Source organism: Podarcis melisellensis (assembly GCF_964234715.1).
Source record: "Podarcis melisellensis genome assembly, chromosome: 6".
Classification (NCBI taxonomy): Eukaryota; Metazoa; Chordata; class Lepidosauria; order Squamata; family Lacertidae; genus Podarcis; species Podarcis melisellensis.
In genome coordinates this window covers 39,636,829-39,658,594 of record NC_138538.1, presented here as the reverse complement: position 1 = coordinate 39,658,594, position 21,766 = coordinate 39,636,829, and the positions used below count along the sequence as shown (strand labels likewise).

General features: G+C 43.6%; 2 protein-coding genes across 15 annotated transcripts in view; one reads left to right on the top strand and one right to left on the bottom strand.

The window, feature by feature from the left end:
• Window positions 1-1,001: 1,001 nt before the first annotated feature.
• Window positions 1,002-15,538, bottom strand: FAM72A (family with sequence similarity 72 member A). Of its 9 annotated transcripts, XM_081916460.1 has the most exons (6): window positions 15,043-15,278; window positions 13,767-13,939; window positions 12,838-12,933; window positions 7,684-7,761; window positions 6,329-6,453; window positions 1,002-4,252 (listed from the first exon to the last, which is right to left on the bottom strand). In XM_081916460.1, exons 1-6 carry the CDS (start codon window positions 15,160-15,162, stop codon window positions 4,158-4,160), a joined length of 687 nt encoding a protein of 228 aa, XP_081772586.1. In that variant the 5' UTR covers window positions 15,163-15,278; the 3' UTR covers window positions 1,002-4,157. The 9 variants fall into 9 exon arrangements, with proteins under 9 accessions (XP_081772586.1, XP_081772590.1, XP_081772587.1 ...); XM_081916464.1 differs by lacking the exons at window positions 13,767-13,939; window positions 15,043-15,278 and adding an exon at window positions 15,292-15,538 and having other exon boundaries at window positions 12,838-13,219; XM_081916461.1 differs by lacking the exons at window positions 13,767-13,939; window positions 15,043-15,278 and adding an exon at window positions 15,296-15,538 and having other exon boundaries at window positions 12,838-13,037.
• Window positions 14,307-21,766, top strand: part of SRGAP2 (SLIT-ROBO Rho GTPase activating protein 2) — a 200,704-nt gene continuing 193,244 nt past the window's right edge. For 5 of the 6 annotated variants that reach the window (XM_081916306.1, XM_081916304.1, XM_081916305.1 and 2 more), the window contains exons 1-2: window positions 14,307-14,442; window positions 17,150-17,718. In XM_081916306.1, the coding sequence (XP_081772432.1) occupies window positions 17,652-17,718 (67 nt within the window). In that variant the 5' untranslated portion in view covers window positions 14,307-14,442; window positions 17,150-17,651. The remainder of the gene's footprint in view (window positions 14,443-17,149; window positions 17,719-21,766) is intronic. The other variant, XM_081916303.1, reaches the window with a different exon arrangement.

Below are 21,766 nucleotides of genomic sequence, written 5' to 3'. Positions count from 1 at the left end.
AGGATTAGGGCCTGTACAAAGAAAAGTAATTTAATCAACACTATGCTGAAAATTTATGAACTATTACCTCGCAGTATGACGGACAACAAATAAATCAGTTTATTGCTTATGCCCACGTTGTATTTTAATATTACTACCGAAACTTTAGTGAATATTAGCCTTGTGCATCTTAGATCAAAGCAGTGTTATAATTGGGGTGGCTTGACAGCAGACAGAGCGGCAAGAGCTAAACCTAGAGACATAATTCAGCTGAACTAAGCACTTTTGAGTCATGGATTCTGTTGAATCATGCACACTTTCTTTTTCGTTTGGAGTACCTCTAACAGCGCAATCCATTACAGGTTTACTCAGAGGTAAGGTCCATGAATTCAATAGCGTTAATGCATAGACAAGGACTTAGGATTGCACCCTAATTTTCTCATTGGATTTTTCTTCCTATGCAGCATCTGACTGATTATCCGTGGAGTTTGGAAGGCTTGTTATCATCCTTTGCCTGCAACAGTTTGCTTACACAACCCAGATGGTTTCCCAAAATTGTTTCTTATCTTTTACAAGCACCCATTAAGCTCTCATAGTGAATCAGATTGTAAGTCCATTTAGCCCAGCACTGCCTGCTGTCTTTCACAGCCCTGCTACTCCAGATCATTTGACAACAGATGCTATTGATTGAACCTAGGCCCTCTCCAATACTTCTGGCATGGATGGCTGAACCCTACACAATGCTTCCATGTGAAGACACTCATGATTCCTTTTAAAGGTCCAGCATATGTTCTGAAAGTTGCTTTAGAGCAAGGGTTAGGGTTAGGTGGGGTGGTGGGACCCATAGCTCTCCAAGTGTTGCTGGACTCTAGCTCCCACCAACTCCTGATCACTGGTCATACTGGCCTGATGAGAATTGGAGTGCAACCAGCATCTAGAGGGTCATTGCTCCCCTGGTTCCATAGATCTACACCTCTACTTCCCAATTCGTAGAATAAAAATAATACTCCACTGCCAAAGTCTCACATTCTGCGTCAGATATGCATGGTGTTGCTTGTTTATTTGAGGCTTCTTTTCAGGAGATGCTGAGTGCAAACACTGAACAAAGTAACAGGTGTTTATAATCTTTATGTCCTAGGGTAGCTACAAGAATCACAGGATTTTTAATATTTGTGCTTAACTAAGTAACACATGGTGCTGCTTTTTCATTGTTTGTGTGTATGCACACACACACACACACACACACACACACACACAACGAATAAACAAAATGCAATTGTTCTAATGGCTAAGCTAGATGTTCTTCAAAATACTTAGCTGCTACTTAAATCTGGCAGTGGTGCATTGAGCTTCCCTTCCATAATGTTCTGCAGTTACCCATACCCCATTCGGGTGTCACCTGATCCTAAACTCATTTACTAGTAGGGAGCAATGTCCTTTGAACTCAGTAGGTCTTACTTTTGAGTAAACATGGTCAGGATCCTACTGCACAACTGATTTGTTGGGAATGCTGTTCCCCCACTTTTTGCCCTTCTTATTTTACAACTGAAGGTCTTGATCTTTCTGACATTTTAAGTCAATTTCTCACTTTAAAACACATTCTCAGAGTGAATTTTGTGATTTTTTTTTAGGACAGGTGTTACCTTAGCGGATTTTGTGTATACAAAGGGTGCTCTTATTAAAGCTGCAAATATTTTGTGCTTTAAATAAGTTGGTATTAAACTGAAGTCAGTTCCAAGAGAATTTGAGTTCCATAACCTGGGTAAACGATGCTCGCTATTTGCTTTGCTTCTGCTGGCTGGGAGGAGAGCAGCAGCTTAAGCCCCCTGTTTTGGATCAGAGATTTCACCAGGCTTATATTGGAAGCCTTAACAGCTAGAAAGCAGTTTTAGAAATAAATAAAAGGTGAGAATCTCCAGACACTGAATTCTGTTCTTGTGGAACCGCAGAATACACACAGCACACTGACTATTACTATATACAGCTTATATAGCTGATAGACATTTGAACCTGCTGCAAACTGGTAGCAAAGGAGTTGCCAGGGAGGCATTTTGGGGCAGAAGGTGAGGCCCTCACTCAGCAGAATGAGCAGGAGGGCTCATAGAAAGTACAGCAGGGCTGGCGTACCACATTTTGAAGTAAGCAAAGTAATTTACACCATAGGAAGCAAGAATAGAAAACCCTTTGCAGCCTGAAGGCCTCGTTCCCTTTGAGGCCACCTGCTAGTGGTGGCTGAGGCCAGCAGCAAAAATGGGTGGAACAACAAATGTAAAAGCTACTTTTGTGCAGTGGGCTAGACCAACACACACGCACACACACTTCTCTATCATCTACCTAGAAAAGTAGGAGGCATCTGAGTTCAAGGACGCATACCAACCATGCAAAAATAATCAGTGTAAAAATGAGAATTGTGACCTAGAGAAATATGAGGACCAGATTTGGAGGCTTTTCACCCCTGATCCAAAGTGTGTGTGTGTGTGTGTGTGTGTGTGAGAGAGAGAGAGAGAGAGAGAGAGAGAGAGAGAGAGAGAGAGAGAGAGAGAGAGAGAGAGAGAGCACTCATTAAATTGAAAGTCTAAAGTACCTCACTGCACCACTTACTAGCAGACACTTCCACTGTTATGAATAACTCAGTCTATAACTTTTGGAGGGTTTCACATAATGATCACACCTACACACCAAGAAAACGTAAAAACATAACCGACTTCTGGAAATTCATTCAGCACCATCTTCCCCAAGCTATCTTACAAACACCAACAGCACCAGCAAAATACAGGAAGCATTTGGAATAAGCTGCTCCCTGAACTTATGACTAGCTCCATTCAAGTGAATGAAAGCAATGTGGGGACTAGAGTTGTAGACTCACCACAGCAAAGATTCTGGATCAGCACCAGGCCCTAAAGTGCCCTATAAACTAGTGTGCTGAAAGTATCAACACAGCTTGAAAATTCTCATATTTTTTCCTTCTTCCAAAGAGGATATTAGTACACTTTTTAAAAAATCATGCTCCAGATAACACTTACATCATTCTGAAAAAGCGTAATGTTCTACCTGCAGCTACTTAGCTGCTTCTGCTACTTGAGACTTCAGTGCACCACTGGCTAGATGCAATTCAAGCCATGCCTGGTTGCTACCTTCTTTCCAAAAGGCACTGTGCCACTAGCTACATAGGGAATACTCTTGTGCCAGCAGTAGAGAAACCAGAAGGAATTTTTTTTTTAACCTGGCCCTGCATTTACTACATTCTCTTTCAGCGTCACTCTCACTGCTTGTTATTTCTTGTAAACAACTGGAGAAACGGGCAAACACAGTTACAAATGCTGTTGCTTGGACACTATTCTTTTAAGCCTCTTTGTTTCTTGATTGCACGCATTAAAGGGGATATCTGCAGGTCCAGAAGCTGGGGTCTCTGTTTTCTTTTGTTAGCATTTCTTTGCATCTTCTCCTTCCATCAGGAGCAGGGAAGCATGCCAGTTCCCAGGCGATGTCCTCACACTTGTTGGCCGTGTGTGCGCTGGCAGAGAAAAAGCTATTCAGTAGGTTTCCTCGAAATCTGGCCTTTGAGCAGAACCAAACATTGTGCTGCGCTTGCACGAGGGAAGCAGAAATACCTAGATTTAAGAGCTTCCCAATATGTTATGCAAACATGGGATTCTGGAAGGCAGCCAACAGCACAGAGTCAGTATTCACTGCCGGCACTCTGTAGCAGCATTAATTGTGGTTCCTAAAGAGAGGCTATGCACAACCCCTGACTCAGCCAGCAAAACAGGGAAAAGGAGTCATGCAGGCCAACAGATAACTTGCCGCATCAAACACCACTGGATCTTTCCCCGTGTCACTTCCAGACCTTTTTTAGTGCAACAATGAGTGATGGCAATGTGGAGCTCATTCCTTGATCTGCTGTACATAAACGCCATCCTGTAGGACATGGGCAATAGCAAGCAGTTGCGGAAACCAGGGGGGCATGGTGGGTAGCTCTCTGGAAAGGGAGCAAGGGCTGCCTTTTGACCTTCAAATCCTAGTCGTCCTGTACAACAGGATGCCTAGCAGATCAGACGGTGTAAGGTCAACAGGTATTATTACCCTTTGAAGGGCTTTCCTTCTGCCTTGCTGGGATTTGAACATCATGTTTCTTGTCTGTGTGAGAGGCGCACCATGCAGCACATTGCTGATGACATTTATCGGATGTACTCATCTTCAGAGATGCTGGACGCGTCTTCATCCGTGCTTTCTTCTGAATCTGGCAAGTTGCCCCAAAGCAGTAAGTTTGTACCTTAAAAAGAAAAGGCAAAAAAACTTCCATTGCACTCTCTCTGACCAGGATCTCATGCTAATGAAGCAAAACACGTTACCAAAGGAAACTACAACCCTAGCCATAGATAAAGGCTAATAAACAAAGTAACATGAACATGCAGTTTAAGCCTATAATTCCACCTCCGTATTTAAATGCCACATTCTAGAGTGGGGCTGGTCAACCTTCCAGCATCTAGGTTCCTATAAACTAGGGGTAGGGTTAGGGGGCCATGTCCCAAGGGCCATGTCCCCTTCTGAGGGCCTAATTAATGCTAGTGGTGGTTGGGGCAGTGAAACAAAAGTGGGTGGTAAAATGACTGCAAATCTTACCCTTTACACATTAAGCTACATTCCAGCCATACAAAAGCCAGAGGGTTGTACAAACCATGCATTATCACAGCTGATTTCCAGCCAGGCAATAGTACTCAAGAAGGGCATGGGTCAGTGTGAACTTTGTGGGGAGTCCTGAAGGCCAGAGATAGGCATGGATGGATGCATTCAGTCGCTGTGCCTGAGGCTCCCCAACCCTGATATAAGAGATTTTCAGCAAGTTGTAGCTTCTTATGTCACAGAGCGGAAGAGCTTTGAAGAGCAACAACTACCAAAATATCTTTTTCCCTGTTAAAACAGGTTTGGGAAACGGTTGGCCCTCCAAATGTTGCTGAACTGCAATTCCTGCCAACTTAGGCCACTGGCCAGGCTTGCCAGGGCTGATGGGAGTTGTAGTTCAGCATCAGCTGGCGGACCAAAGGTTTTCCTCACCCCGTTAAAAGATACAGCGGTCCTACTGCTGCAGCAGGGACAATTTCTTTCTCAAGAAAACAAGTTCTATAACAGCCTTCCTTCACTATAAGGTAGTTTGAATGAGAGAGGTTTGCACAACCCACCACTGCATGTGAAAAGAACACCGGTGGTGGGGTGTCACGGGACCTGGCCCCACTCAGGGTATATTCCTCAGTGACACACCTTGCCATCACTGCATGCAGCAGAAATGCTGGCTGGGGCAGTGTCCATCTGAAGCCTGTTGTGCAGAAATCAGTACACACATATAGAGCCCTTTCGTATAGCGGCTGAACTTGTGAACAGCAGGGAAGTGTTTCTGTTGCAGGCAGTGGTGAAGTGTGTGGCTTGTGGGTATTATGTGCTTCCATTGTGTTCTTTCCCACATGCTCTGTCTTATATGTTTTAGTTGACATTCCTGCATTGCAAGGGATAAGACTAGATGACCCCTGGGGTCCATTTCCAACTCTAGGCATCATGGGCTAGGAGTCAGCTTCGCCTGCTGAACATCAGCCTGAAGGGGGAGAAGGCGGAGTGACTCTACCTGCACACAGAGGAGAAGGCACTGGTGAGAACCAGCTGGATTCAGCTGCCTTAAGCAGAGCTCCCAGCAGCAGCCAGATGCTGGTAACAAGGTTTGTTGTTTCTGGCCCTACCTTGCTGCTTCCTGCTCGTCTTGACCCCGTGATCATTGAATTCCCTGACCCCTCTGACCATGTGAATTGCTGTTCACACAATCCTAGGAATGAACCAGACTTTGGATGCTGACTCTACCTCCAGGCAAGTATACCTGAGAGACTCTTCTGGTTGGTTGGCCTCCCACTCCACTCAGCTCTGCACATTGTTGCTCAGAAATGAGACTATGGCGCTATGATTCTAGGCTTCTGTTATATTATCTGAGGCTTTGTTCTCAAACATGGCAGTTCAAGATGGTTTTTGCCTGAGTATTTATCACTTCTTTTTAATTCATGCTTTCCCCCTTTGGATTGCTATTTTATGAACTGTGAACTCAGATCTGGTGCTAAAAACAAATTCCCGGGCTGAGTGCTTGTGGTCAGAGGCACCCTGTTCCTTAACTTGGAAGTGTATAAAACCCCTGAGTATGATGACGTTTTAATAAAAATTAAAGTAGGTCCAACAAGCCTGAAGTATGTCTGACTCTCTTGGTATACATTTTCTAAGAGGCACCCAATTCACTGTAGTACAAGCTTTGGAACAGAACACTCCAAGGGGATAAGAACAATAAACTTTGTGCATGGAATGAAATTTTCCATACCGGAAGAATCGAGCCTGTTGATTCCAAAAACAGTCTGGCTGTGAAACATCCAGAAGTGCCCATTGTTGCAGGACAGCAAACAAGGTTTGCATGGAGCGATCACATGGTATCCTACGACATTCCCACTAGAAAAGCAAACAAAGAGTATCTGACACACAGGTTCTTAGGTGAAAGAGTAGACAGAAGAGTAAGCTCTAAAATCAACAGTAAAATGAATGTCCTCATGGTAAACAGCAAGTTAATAAAACAGGATCCCACCCCATCCAGTAAAACTAGTTGTGAATGTTTGACTAAATACTGAGCAAGATGCCTTTAGGAAACAGTCCAGAAATAGCCTGTATGTTCAGCCTGAAACTTTCTTTTTAACCCCCAAATGGGCATCTATATTATGAATGTATTAACAACAGATGTTGCCTGTTCTTAAGTATAAAAACTATTTTATAGAACATAAGCTCACCTCACCTCATATCACAAAAATGGGGAAATACTGACCTACTGATCCCTGTGGCTCTAGAAAGCATGGCATATAATGATTATTGATGTCATAACAAATTCATACAGAGATGACTAAAACCAGGACCATTTTATGGTAGCTGATAGATTTTTAGAATAAAAGCCATTAAATTGAAGAAAATTGAATAGATATGAATCTATACTGAACTTCTCTACATTTTCTCTGATTTGGGGCTGGGGGACACAAGCCACAGGGTAAAATCATGATTTGCTAATTATTGTGCTGTTTCATGAATATATAATAAGCGGCTACAGAGAAGGCTATCTTATGCCCCACTGGAAATCTAGCTACCTTGATGTGTGCAGTATTGTAGTCAAATTCCTTTGGGTTTACATTCAGCTACTACTGCCCCCTCCCTATTTTAACCCTGTCCCTGTTCCATCAACAGCATACTGACATGCAGAAATTAAGGAGGAAAAACTCCTTCCCTCTCTGCACAATGAAAATCTTCACCTGCTACATTTCTGCCTGTCTGACTGCTATTAAAGCATAGAATGAAAGCCAGGAGAAAGGTGGGCAACACTACAAGTGAAGATAACACATGCCAATACTGTAACCTATTCTGCTTTGTACTACCATAGTTTTGGAAATCCTGAGGCTATCAGAATAGTCCAGTCATCCCAAGTAAATCTGGGAGCTCTTTATGGCAATCATTTTATTGCTGGAATTTATCCTGGACATTGTCAGCCAAGGACTTCTGTGATGATTGATAGTTAAATTCAAGTGAATGTTAGATAATCAGGTTCACTTCAGGCTCTTGCACACAAATGAATGAAGAGGTAGCGGCCGCACAGCTGTTCTAAACACTATGCTAAGTTAAACTGCAGCATTACTTACTTACCATTTCAAACAGGCCACATTCTTCAGTTTACATTTGCAGATTTCTGTGAAATAGCAGTTTCCAATGAAGCCAACAGTACTGGGGGGAGAAATAGACTGTAGGTAGTTAAAAATGAACTTGATCACAGTTTCACAATGTGAAGTATTGTAGCAATAAAAGTTCCAGCAGAACACTATTCCCTTTGTTTATTGTTAGTTTACAAATCTATATGTGCCAACAGCCATTGTAAACCTCCCTTTGCTAACAGCCATTGTAAGCAAGGCAATATACGACATAACTGTACATTGATCCAGCTTTTAGTTTAATGAGTTTTGATAGGTAGTCTTTTCCTTGCATTGTCTCTTCAAAAATGATCGAGCTGAGTTGCCTGTTGGAGAAAACACTTTAGCAAACCCTATAAAGTTGTGATGCCCATGACTTATATGAAATGCTGTTTCACTCTAATTAAGACAAGAGGCATTAGTTATTGGCTCCTATGTTGCAAGGAGGGGAAACTCTTGGCCCATGAGATGCTAATGAATTCCAACTCTTATCAGCCTCAAGAAACATGGCCAATGGTCACCACTCCACACTCTGAGTAGTAGTGTATGGAGCTGCAGGAGACAGAGAGGGACAGGAAGCAGTGCCCCCCTTCTTTCTGTGCTGGGCATGGAAGAGTCCTAGGGTCCTTCACAGGCAGAAATACAGGGGGTTGCTGGAGGGACAGACAAAGTGCTCTGTCCTTGTGCCTCTTAGCAGTCCTCTCACTTGTCTAGGTAAGGGGTTAAAGGGAAAGTTTGGATCAGGCTATAATCCTCCTCATATTTACCAGAAAACAAATCCCAGTCCACTCAGTGGCATTTACTTCCAACTAAACATGCATAAGATCACATTGTAAGAAAGCAATTTTCTTCCAAAGTGGGCCTAGTTCTGAAGCAAATTTTCCTACAAAAGCTCCATTAGTTTAAAGGATTGCACCACATGACAGTAAGAGGTTTCAGGATTGTTGCCTAAGCTTGCAAAAGGAGCAAATCAGATAAGAGGTCAAAACTGCCTTCGGCGCAAAAACAGCTTGAACCTTGTAGTTCATTCCACAATAGCTAAGAGAATCACTATTGCTCTTTAGTAACAATAGATTAGTCTGCTTCAACCCTAAAAACATCTCCAAATTGTGTGACCCAGCCTCCTGGTGTAGCCAGCCAGGTGGAAGCGTACCAGCCAGTGCAATATGTTACCATAAAGCTTCCGTCCAAGAATTAGTCTGTTGATATTTGTTACTCAATACAGCAATTTCGTTTCTGGTTCTCATGATGAAGCAGAGGGAGGTATGGGCTCTACAGCCAAGCGTGACCATTCCATCAGCGTTGCAGCCCAGAGCCACTTTACCTATCGCTAGCCATGAATCATAGCAACAGAATGAGATGAACAGGTGTAGAAGACTTATTAAGAGTGCCGACAGCATCCTGTACAACAGAGGAAGCGACAACCAATCATTCCATCGGCACCTGCAACTGAATAGTTTTCAACAACCATTAATCTGTGTTTGCTCTTGGATGTGTGTTCCTTTGCTTACAAATGAAGCAGTCTGATCATTACTGCATTCCTGACAGGATTAAACAGTTTTTCTGTATACAGTAATTCACAGCAGACAGACCTCTTCCCAGAGCTGATCTATATTAAATTAAAATTAAAAACTATCCCTGGGAGTTGCCATGGTAGATAGGATTCAGGTGGCAGGCAGCTACGACCAATAATCAGTTATAGTGTTGCCATGTTTTATTTAGAGTTTCAAAATGTAGATGCTCCTCAACATTTAAGCTCTCCCTTAACCGCTCAGCCCTAACAGAGTACAGTACCCCCGGCTGCCATGCTAATCAATTATTACATTATAAAGAAACCAATCATGATAAATAATTTCCCGAGGCACTAAAACATAGCTTTCCTTTTAATATCTCAGTTTGAAGTAAGAGGTTTGCTGAATTCCATTAACACATTTCTGTAATAGCAATAGTCAGCGTTGTTTCATTGTTCAACATTATCATAGAAATGCCATTTGTAACCACACAGAATAAATTCAATTAAGGTTTTGTCAGTTACTTAACATTTATACCATATAATATCGAAGTGTGGGGAAAGTCTCAGCTAAGAAACATTTCTGTCATTTGATTAAAATATATATTTACTTGTATTGAATGAATCTTGATGTTGGCTTTTGGAAGACTTTTAATTTCAAGCTGTTTTGTGTCATTTTTAACAACTTGTTTTACACTTTGCAGTTCAAAATTATTTTACTCTTTGATTTTATATTTGCTCTCTTGAAATCTGTACGTTTCCCAGAGCACTGATATACAACTATTATGTATGGGGCAGGAGAGATAATAGCTCAGTACTAGAGCACAAGCTTTTCATGCAGAAGAAAGATCCCAGGTTCACTCCCCAGCATATACAGGTAGGGCTAGGAAAGACTCTGAAAACCTAGATAGCCACTGCCCATCCTTATAGACCAGTGTTGGCCAACTGTGTGTTCCAGATGCCCACTCATTGTGACCACTGACCATGCTGCCTGGGGCTAATCAGAGTTGGCTACCTTGGTGTAGACAATACTGAGCTAGACCAATGTCTTCTATGTCTGTTCATCTCTTTTGAGTCCATGTAAAACAGATTCCTATGTATATTTTTAAAAATAATAAATTTCCAGTTCTACCCACCTGAAAGCCAAGTGGAGTTCCCTTTGGCCTTGTATATCAGGCATCCCTGACCTGCGGCCCACCCAATGTTTTGGCCTACAACTCCCATGATCCCTAGCTAACAGGACCAGTGGTCAGGAATGATGGGAATTGTAGTCCAAAACATCTGGAGGGCCGAAGGTTGGGGATGCCTGCTGTATATCTTCTCAAATAAATTATCAGCAGTACAGTATTGGCTGACCATTTTACTCTCTGGGAACTCAGTTAATAATGATAGTAAAAATTAGATTCTAAAGGGCTGTCAGATGGGAAAACGCTTGTTTTCTCTGGTTTTGGAGGGTAGGACCACCAACCCTCTTTGTTCCTTGTTGCCCACACTAATGGATTTGAGTTACAAGGAAGGAGATTCTGACTAAACATCAGGAAGAACTTTCTGACAGTAAAAGCTGTTTGACAATGGAGCAGATTCCCATAAGGTGGTGGACTCTCCTTGGAGGTTTTTAATGAGAGGTTGGATGGCCACCTGTCATGTATGATCTAGCTAAGATTCCTGCATTATACATTGTTGGACTAGATGGCCCTTGGGTCCTTTCCAACTATATGATTATATTATTCTATGGTTTGTCAGAAACATTAAGCCTTCCACCCCCAAGGATAGGCCATCTTTTTATCCATATGAATTACTGAATGTGCAATCATATTGCTGAAGCTTGAGTAAAGCACGCTGATGGCACTAGCTCTCTGTGACATTAGTTTAGGGTTCCCTTAAGAAGTTTTGATTAAATATGATTATGATTTCCTACATGTACAGTATATTAATGTCGTCACCAATGAAATTTGCCGCCATCTTCCAACACTCCTTCCTTCCTTTTCTCATGCTTGAAAGTTGCACTTTGATTCACCATCACTGAGGATGTAGGAAAGCAGATACTATGTCTTCCTGTGGTTTATACAATACCCCCCATTGTGCTTTTGACTGTTACCACAACAAATACTGTAGACCAGAAACTGACTATTAAGAGAAGTGAAAGTGACAGTTCTAGCATACTGCCACTAAGTTCTCCTACTGTTACAGCGTTGGTGGTGCTATTCTAATATTAGAATCATGCCCCGCTTTCATAATTTAAGATGATTAAGGAAGACAGACTACACAGGCTGCTGTGATTTCCAGAGCTGAACATAACAGAAGTTGTGCAGGCCTGCTTTAGAAAGCCTATGTTCTGAATATTTTATTTTGACCTCAAGTCTTGGATTCTGCATTTTTACAAAATGAAAATATTTTCCTACATTATGGCAGATATTATAAGGGCTGTATGCCACATGAGTGCATGAAAGACCCAGAAGGACAGAAAAGGTTAAGACATACCTCTTTTCATAGTCCATGCACACATGTGAGTTAGGATAGCAGCCACAGCATTAGCAACCTGGCAGATCAATTTAGGTGATTGTAGTGTAGTGTATAAGGAATGCGGGTGGCGCTGTGGGTAAAACCTCAGCGCCTAGGACTTGCCGATCGCATGGTCGGCGATTCGAATCCCCGCGGCGGGCTGCGCTCCCGTCGTTCGGTCCCAGCGCCTGCCAACCTAGCAGTTCGAAAGCACCCCCGGGTGCAAGTAGATAAATAGGGACTGCTTACCAGCAGGAAGGTAAACGGCATTCCGTGTGCTGCGCTAGCTCGCCAGATGCAGCTTCGTCACGCTGGCCACGTGACCCGGAAGTGTCTGCGGACAGCGCTGGCTCCCGGCCTCTAGAGTGAGATGAGCGCACAACCCTAGAGTCGGACACGACTGGCCCGTACGGGCAGGGGTACCTTTACCTTTAGTGTAGTGTATTCTGCCAAGACCCTTCATTAGTATTATTTTTATTTATTACATTTATATCCCACTTTTCCTCCTAGCTCAAGGCGGCATACAGGGGTCTTCCTGTACCCTTTTCAACCTCACAACAACCCTGTGAGGTAGGTTTGGTCAAGAGACAGTGACTGGCCCAAGGTTTGTCATTATGGCTACACTGAATTTTGTGTGCCAGATCATAGTCCAGCACCTTAACCATTACACTATACTGAGTTAAGAATGAGAAAGACCACCAAAACAGGACCTTAGAACTAATGCAGATAAGTCACTATGGTTCAGGGACAATGAAGTACAGTGGTACCTCAGGTTAAGAACTTAATTCATTCTGGAGGTCCGTTCTTAACCTGAAACTGTTCTTAACCTGAGATACCAGTTTAGCTAATGGGGCCTCCCGCTGCTGCCGCGCCACTGCGTGATTTCTGTTTCCATCCTGAATCAACGTTCTTAACCAGAGGTACTATTTCTGGGTTAGCGGAGTCTGTAACCTAAAGTGTCTGTAACCCGAGATACCACTGTATATCCTTGAGGTTGTTGTTTTTTAAAAAATGTGAGCGAGATGCCAAGCAAAATACTTACTGCGGAACAGAAAATTACAGCCAATTCAAGATTCTCTGAGTCTCCTTGTGTTGACTCACCTGGTGGGAGGGATGTCTGTGGAGTAGAGATCTGTGTCTGTGTCAGCCAGGAGAACAGCTTTCATGCCCCGGGAACTTAGTACTTGCTGGCAAAACCTGCAGCACAGCACAGTCACACATCTGTCTGCAAAACTGCAGCTGCTGGTGGACATGGCAAGGCCAGTCTGATCCAGAGGAGATTCCAGGGCGCCCCTGTGCTTCTTTCAGTAGGGTAGAAAAATAATTTGTCTTCTGGGGCCAGCAAGGTCCTTCTCCCCAACAGGACTTACTGGCACTCTTAGTTTATCAGCTTTGACTACCAACCCTCTTCGTTCCTTGTTACCCACACAGTTTAAAACCCTTATCAAGTGTGGTGATGGTCCTTCCAATCTTCTACTGGGGGCTATCTAATCAGCATTAAACAATATTAATTATTAAATTGAGGGTGATTTTCTCCCTCCCCCAATCCAAGTCTGTTTCCCTTATTTAGCAATATCTATTTCTTCAAATTTATATGCCTCTTGATTGCAAAGAAAAAAGGGATATACAAAAAGATAAGATAGTAAAATCAATAAAAATTTCCAATGTTTTAAAACATCCAAAAAGTGAAAATGCTAGACTTGATTGAAATCCACACTAGCATTTCTAAGCATCTGTGAAAGCTTGCGCAGACAAGAACTATTTTAGCTGGCCGGGAAAGGAAGACAGCGAAAGCACCTGGTTGATATCAATTGGCAGGGAGTTCCAAAGTTTATTTGCTGCCAAATGCGGAACGGGTGTTATGTGGCACCGGCAGTAGTGCTAATTCTGCTTTATTTCACTCCCTACACCCCGGGGTCCTTCCTATCATTTCCTCTTCCCCAACCACCGAGGGCAGGAAACATGCCCCCCTCCCAATTAATCCTACTGCCCCCAATTTAGGATTCTTTAATTCCACCTCAGCCACTCACTGACTGACTCCGGATTCCCCTGCCTCTTGCCAGCGACCCCAACCTGGACGGCTCCTTTCTTTAGTGCGCGAGGGATGCTCAGAAGCAAGACCTCGCGTCGCCTCCCAGTCCCCTGTCAGTTTGAATCTGCGGCTTTGCCTCCCATTGGGGGAAATCTGGCCCGCCTCCGGCACCTGATTGGTAAAAAAGACAACAACCCACGTCTTCCCGCTTGCCATTGGATAAACTGACCATCTCTCGTTCCTACCTACGTGCGAGGCATGAGGACGCGCCCCCTTGCTTCCCATTGGTTCACACGGGGCTCATATTTGCATGCCCCGCCCCTTCGTGGTCGCAACCCGCTTCTGTCCCCTCCGAGCGTTCTGAGTGGCCCCGTCTCGGTCCTGGGTGGGCGGTGCCAATACGGAAAAGTGGCGGGACCGAGGCTGAGGAAGGAGGGAGGCGGGGCGCGGCTATTGGCTGGAGCGCCCGCCAGCTTTCGGAACCTCCCTTCCCGATTGGTGCTCCTCTGTGGAATGGGCGGGAGCGCTGGAGCGGGGCTGCGGAGGGGAGCGGACCGTGGGAGCAGCGGGTGGCCTGAGGAACGCGCCTCATGGGGGGAAAGGAATCGCCGTCCGAGCAGCAGCAGCACTGCAGGTAACAGTCGCGTCCGGGACGGAGGAATCCCGAGCTCGGGGTGAGCCCATGGCAGATTCCCTGCGGTAGATCCCCTATCCCATAATATCCCCTTAGCGGGATCCGCCCGCCTTTTCCAACTTGGCTGCAATTCGTGTAATGCTAGCCTCCCGCCAGCACAAGGAAGCCCACTCCTTCCAGAAGGCTGTACAGCAGCAGTCTCCATCCTATAATACTCTTCCCGCGCGCGTGTGTCTTGCCTGCCTGGTTCCCTTGGTAGCCCGCAGCGAGCACAGGCGCCCTGCTGGAGCCGTCCCGTGCTCCAGTCCACCGGGAGAGGGTCGGTGTCCCATCCATCCCATAATATTCCCCACTGCGGCAAGCGGGGGGTGGCGGGAGCCGGACTCCCTGCATCCCGTACTCGCCCCGAGGGAGAAGCATTCCTCCACAAATAGCCACAGCCCCGTCGAAGCCCAGCTCTTTTTAAAGGGATCCTCACGCATCCCCGGAGAAGGCAGTTCTCTGCGCTCGCAAACGAGCCTAGAAGCGGTTTCATCCCAGATCAGACAGTCGGTCCAAGCTACGAAGCTCAGCGGCGTCGACACAGACTGGCAGCGGCTCTGCGAGCTTTCAGGGGGGAACCTTTCCTTCCCGGCCCTACCTGGAGACGCAGCGGATTGAACCTGGAGCATCTGGCATGCGAAGCGTGTGCTCTGCGGCTGAGCGAGGGTCCTTCCCGAACTAAGTCCGCGATACTCAGATTCCCAGAATATAGTCCCATAGCAGTGTATTCCTCCTTCTCAAATATAGGTCTTAGGTCGTAATATTCCTGGGTGAGCAGCTCCCGTGGAGGGATTCCCTTGCCTCATTAAGCCAGTTGTCTAGTGTTACTTGCCAGACAATAATATACCTACCTTCTCATCCTCCCAGGCCATAAACCCCTTTCCTAGTCTGATGCATTTCCTCTTTACATCATCTCCCTAAAAAGTGCAGCACCAAGAAGGAAACGCAGGGCTGGATTCCTAACTTCCCCTAGATCAGATCTGTACACTTACTGTGATCCACCAAGCTGAATACAGCTCACCACCCATGTGCAATGGTTTGCTGTGGACTCAGTAAACCTTCTGGTTTTGCTTGGGAGTATTGGGCGGGTGGCAGAGGCCCGATTCTCAAGCACTTGAACCAACTAATTGAATGTTTTCAGCTTGGTGGGTCACAAGTTGTGCAAGCCTATGACGTAAATAAGGACAGAGGAAAACAGCATATATCCTTCAAATGTTGCTGCATTTGACTTTTGATTGAACAGCTAACTTCTTGTAAAGGAGAAAGCAGAGCCTTGAGCTTGCAAAAAGTAAAGGTAGCTGTATTGTACCATGAGAAAAATTCAAAAAGTATATTAGCACAATACTTTTATTAGGCCAACCAAAATATCACAAAACAGTGTGCAAGGTTTTGAGTTTTTCAGAACACTACGTCAGGGTAGACTTGGGATGGTGGCTATGGTTATGCTTCTTCTTCCCAGCCAGTCTTGTTGGAATCTGATAACATTTATGGCACCTAAAATGCCTGCTGTCTATTTCCACATTCTCCCATGAGGCTCTCACTCATGGGCATCACCATCATTAATTTTACTCTGATGAAGAATACTGGATAATTCGAAAGCTTGCAAACTATTTTGTGATATTTTGGTTGGCTTAGTAAAGGTATTTCCCTAATATGGTTTTTGACCTTGCAAGGGGCTATTGGGATGGTCTACAAGGTTTTAGTGATTTCTCTTTGTATTTCAGGGAGGGCTTTATATGTGTTTGCATAGTTACTTCACAGCTGGCTGACAGAATGTGCTAGCACTGGGCAGAAATATGCCAGATTTCGATTGTGTTTTCATGCTGTAGCTCTTCATCCTAACTCCAGTTGCTTGGGAATAAACCCCATTGAATTTAGTAGGATTTACACCAGAGTAGACATGGTTAGGATTACACTGTTATTCCTTCGTCAGTGAGCCATTACCATTTCCTGTCTGCTGGCCACATTGTTTCTCTCTTTGGATGTGGATCCAGGTTTTTCGAATCCCCTTTTCTTTACATTTGCTGCCAACAGTAGCTTGTAATTCAGAAAAAGAAGTTTTGTCCTTACTTTCCTCTGCTTGCATCTCTCTTGAACATACTGCTCTGTTTCCCCAGGCTCCACATCAGCTTTGATGTCTACAGCAGATACATGTATCCCTCCCTCCCTCTTTAATTTGCCAGCGTTTTGGGGTTCAATCCTCTAAAATTAACAATGATGATAATAAAAAAAATACCTAAAGCTGGTCTGTTGGCTGGACCAAGATCTGCAGCTTTAGCTACACCAAAGGGGATTAGTCTTGTTTATACAATGGCTTGTGGATTCATTTTTGAGCTCCTGTAGTTCAAGTAATTTGAGGATTTGGGTCTGACTTCCCTTTTTAGTATATCATATTGCTCTGTCTCCAGTTGCTGTTTAAACTAACAAGAGGGAACACAAAACTGCTTTTGCAGGGGCTGTTTTCCTTTGTCTCCCCATCTCCCTATTTTCTTGGATTTAGGAGGTTCTAATGATGTTAACCCCATCTCCCCAGCTCTCTACCTAAAATGTAACTATTGTACCCTTTTCTTCAATTGGAGGCATTTTTTTATGCTGCAGTTTGAGTAGCTTGTATTTGTACTTTGCATTTCTAGCTTTCAGTCACATTTGTTGTTTTGTATATGCCTGTAACTGGTTGAGAGTCAATTACGTATTTGAATTTGCAGGCAGTTGAACTGAAGAAAGTGACTTTGGAGCTTTCATCTCTTCTACCATTTGGGATTTAATTTGCATCATCTCTGGCTCTATAAAAAGAAAAAGAAAAAGTCAAACCCACACACAACATGTTGTTGCGCAGAAAGACTTCCACTCCCTGGCTGTGCTATTAATGTTAGCAATCAGGAAAAGCCTTTGGGGGCTGCAGATTCTCTGTAGTCTGATGCTGCTGCTGCTGCCGCCACCGCCACCACCACTGCTGCTAAGGGTTTTGGTGCAGGGAATCCAAACTGCTGCCTTTTCTGTCCGCTGAGCTCTTCACATCTGCATGTCTCTGCTGCTCACACACACGCCATCTCCCACCCTCTCTCCATGGACTGATTGCTGTTGAGGGAAGACGAGCCTGGCCAAGTGATTGTTTTTGGGAGGAACGCAAATTGCATTTATTTTGTCGTATTTTGGAGGATCTGCTCTGAGGATAATCTTTTTTTTTGCTGGGGGGGGAAGGAAAACATGACGTCGCCAGCGAAATTCAAAAAGGATAAGGAGATCATAGCTGAATATGACACTCAAGTCAAAGGTAAGCATATATATATTCTTTAATGTGAACATGGTGTGTTTCTGTGTGTGTTTCAGTCTGCAGTTGCATATGCAGGGGCTCATGCTACATTTTTGGGTGTGGAAGGGGAAAGCATTTGCAGATCGCCAGGAATTTGCAGTGCTTCTCTATAGTGCAATGTTAGAAGGGATTGACAGTGATTGTTGCTTCTTTGGGTGGGTTCTTGGTGTATCCACCCCACTATCTTTTTTATATCTAGCTTTCATTTTATGGCACTTTTTTGCTTGCGAGTAGGCTAGAGGAATATAGAACATACATTTGTATTTTTTAAAAATCAATTTTGATTGTAAATGCCCCCTCCCCCTGGGGAAATGTATGTATTAGCCTAAGAAGCTTTGTTGAATTTCAGCTTAGAGGAGCTCTTTTACAGCTGTATGCACCAAAAGGCTTTCACTCTTCATCACCGCCTTCTGTGTGTGCCTGTTCCACACACCTCTGGCAGCTGGTTGCAGTGCCCTTCAATTGAAACTGCATATATTCAATGATAAAGTGTTTTGGTGATTCTGTGCTCTTTTTGCAAGATGTCCATTAAAGGCTGTTCTCTGTTTGCAATGGCAACAACTTGATAGGCGTGCTCCATGCAAAAAATACCTTGGTGACATTAGGCAAGTGGGTTTGGTTTCACATCCTCACATGTCCTGAGTGACACAGTTAGGAGACGCTTGCCTAACCCTTTTGTGTCTGCAGAGTTTTCAGCATTACTTCATACATGTGTTCATAGTGAGACCTCATTTCTGCACGTGTATAGCCTGACACAATGCTTCTTGATAGGGGAACTTTGAAGTAGTCATTTTAATGAGAAGTCCTTGATCTGCTTGACTGTGTAGGATGGCATGAGAGAGTGATTTTGAGTTTGTGGAAAATTAACTGGCTTCTAATTGTGAACTACATGTGCTCAAGGGCTTTTCTGCTCTCATTTAAGTAATTGCAGAGCTATTGTGGATTCGTGGCCTCTTGATATGATATGATCTGAGAGAGATCACTGTCTTCATGTTTTAACATACAAAAAGCAAGACTTTTTTTTTTAATAGGTTCTGCTGCTTGGACTAAATATGGCTTTTTAATAAAAGTGTTCTGGGATTCCTGGGTTGGAGGCAGTAGCCAGTGAAAGCATTTTTGTCTTCCACTCCCCCCCCCCCCACATGGTAATGTAATCTTTTGCTTGGCCAAGCTAGCAACCAAGGTTTTAGGAATTCCAATAGCCAACAGGAGGCATTGATTCAGAAAAGCATGGTATCCATCCAGCAATAGATTGCTGTCTGGGCTGGAAGAGTAGGTGGTCTTAAAAATGCAGTTTTCCAAATATATGTAGAGACTTGGATTTCCTTTGTTTCAGGATACAGCAGGGAGGGTTCCCTCTTCCAGCTTGTTGAAACAATGCAAAAGGCATTTGTTCTGTTCTTAGTGACTCAACCTACTGCTCAAGTATTGTAGCTTCCATTCTACATGGTGGTCTGTATTTAGGGAAAGGATTTCAGGTATGCAGGAAAAAAAGAAAAGTCTGCTTATTTTAGCAGTCTGTTTGCAGTTGTAGTGATAAATAGAGCTTGGCATTTGGATAGGAACTCTGATTAAAAAGTATTGTTACTTTTTCTTTTTTAAGAAAACCACTGCTGTTTCAGCATGGTTTAATGTGAAGCTCTGTCCCCTGCTGCTAAAATATTTAAAATTCTTATTAAAATTTTTGATTTTGAACATGGGACTAAATCATGCACATTAAACCATTCCATGTATGCAATCCTCTAACACTGAATGAGTACTGCCAAGAGGGGAAATGTTATTGGTGGGTGGTAGGATGCTGGAGGGGAAAACAACAACACCTGGCCCAGTCATTGCAACTGCTGGACAGCCTCTCTCTGTTTTGAGTCTACAGGACACTGACCATGTGCTTTCCTTATTTCTTGAGCTCTGTTGGAAATTATGGGCAAGACCATTTTTAATAGTGAACACAACTTGAGAAACAGGATTTCTTTTCAGCAGAGTCTTAGAGCACTTACAACACCACTTCAACACCACTCAAATAGTGGTGTTTTTATATTGCAAACCGTCCTGTGATCCTCTGATGAAGGGCGGTATAGAAATTTAATGAATACTGTAGTAGTAGTAATAAAAAAAATAATAACATTCATGGAATAGTTACATCTCTTCTGATGAGAGATGCTGTTCTATGGAAAACAGACTGGTAGCTCCTCTTAGCATGGCTCTAGCAATTTCAAGGAATTACCTGGACCTGAGTAGCCACTTCCAAAATGTCATCCTATGCAAGGCAAGAGGAGAGAGCTGTCCGACTGTGTTCTCTGCCTGTTTCAAACATACATAGACATTTCCTTCCCTTTTTCTTTTTGCTAGAGTTTGGATAAATGGGCTGGTTCACCAGGAAGAATAGTGAATCACTACTTTCCTATGTTTGTTTGTTTCCTCCACCTGCAATTCTTCACTTTTCTTATACCGTAGTTCTATACTTTGATGCATCAATTTACAGTGGTAACTTAGTTTGTTCTTAAACCAAAGCATTATTAAACCAAGGTGTCCTTTCCCATAGCAGCTGGGGACTCAATTTACAAATGGAACACACTCAACAGGAAGCGGAACATGTTCTGCTTCCAAGGCAAAGTTCACAAACCAAAACACCTACTTGTGGGTTTGCAGCGTTCTTAATCCAAGTTGTTCATAAACTAAGCTGTTCTTAAACCAAAGTACTCGAACTAATCCATGGTCATTCAGAAACCTATACCCCTTCTTTTAGGATTACCGTATTTTTCGCTCTATAACACGCACCCGACCATAACACGCACATAGTTTTTAGAGGAGGAAAATCCGTAGGCATGCCACCCGTAGGCATTCCCTCCATAACACGCACAGACATTTCCCCTTACTTTCTAGGAGGAAAAAAGTGAGTGTTATGGTGCAAAAAATACGGTAGATTTCTTAGACAACATGTCATTCAGGTGCAGCATTTTTCTTGAGATTGCTTCCCTATTAGAATATTGTGATGCTAATACAGTGGTACCTTGGGTTGCATACGCTTCAGGTTACAGACTCCGCAAACCCAGAAATATTACCTCGGGTTAAGAACTTTGCTTCAGGATGAGAACAGAAATCATGCTCCGGCGGTGCGGCGGCAACAGGAGGCCCCATTAGCTAAAGTGGTGCTTCAGGTTAAGAACAGTTTCAGGTTAAGAACGGACCTTCGGAACGAATTAAGCATGTAACCAGAGGTACCACTGTATAAAACAATCCAAATTTTCTAGTATCTCGTGAAGTGTGTGTGTGTGTGTGTGTAAAACTCAGGAGTCTGGCAGACATTTCTTGAAGGGAAGGAGTCATAGAACTAAGTGGACAAGTGAGAGGAGGCATCATGTTCTTGCTGGCTTCCTTCCAGGTAACTGAGAGCTGTCATAGTTTAAGCTTCTTTGAACATCTTCCAATGAGTGGCTACTTCTCATGAGGGCAAAGTACTCTGCTTATGCTCATGAATGCTCTTCATAGTATTACCTGATTGGCAACTCAGTCACCAGAGCAAATTTTAAGGTTCTAGGGCACCTTGATTTTTGCTTTTCTGTCTGGTGGTAAGGAGCTTTTTATCATATGGTTGAACTGAAAAAATCAGAAGTGGTTTGTTTGGGTTCTTTTGTCATTGCGGAAAAACATGTTGCAATTAAAGTATACATGTGAAGTTTATTGTGATGGTTAATTAGTGGAGGAAAACCACTGTTTTTAGTGATGTGTGAATATTTCACATTAATACCTTGCGTTAGTGAGCTATCAAGATGTCAGACTCTGCAAATGAAACCTCAAGTTCTAGTAGCTTTTTTGAAACTACCTCACTAAAACCTTAACATAAATGCTCTATCAGTTGGAATACAAGCTAACCACTTACTTGCACAATTGATATTACTGAAAGTCAGAGGCTTCTATCTGCTGGTTAGCTGTAAACTTAGGGAGTATAAGAGGTGTGAGCTGTGTACATTACAACAGATGTTGTATGAGAAACTCCAACTTTCTCTGT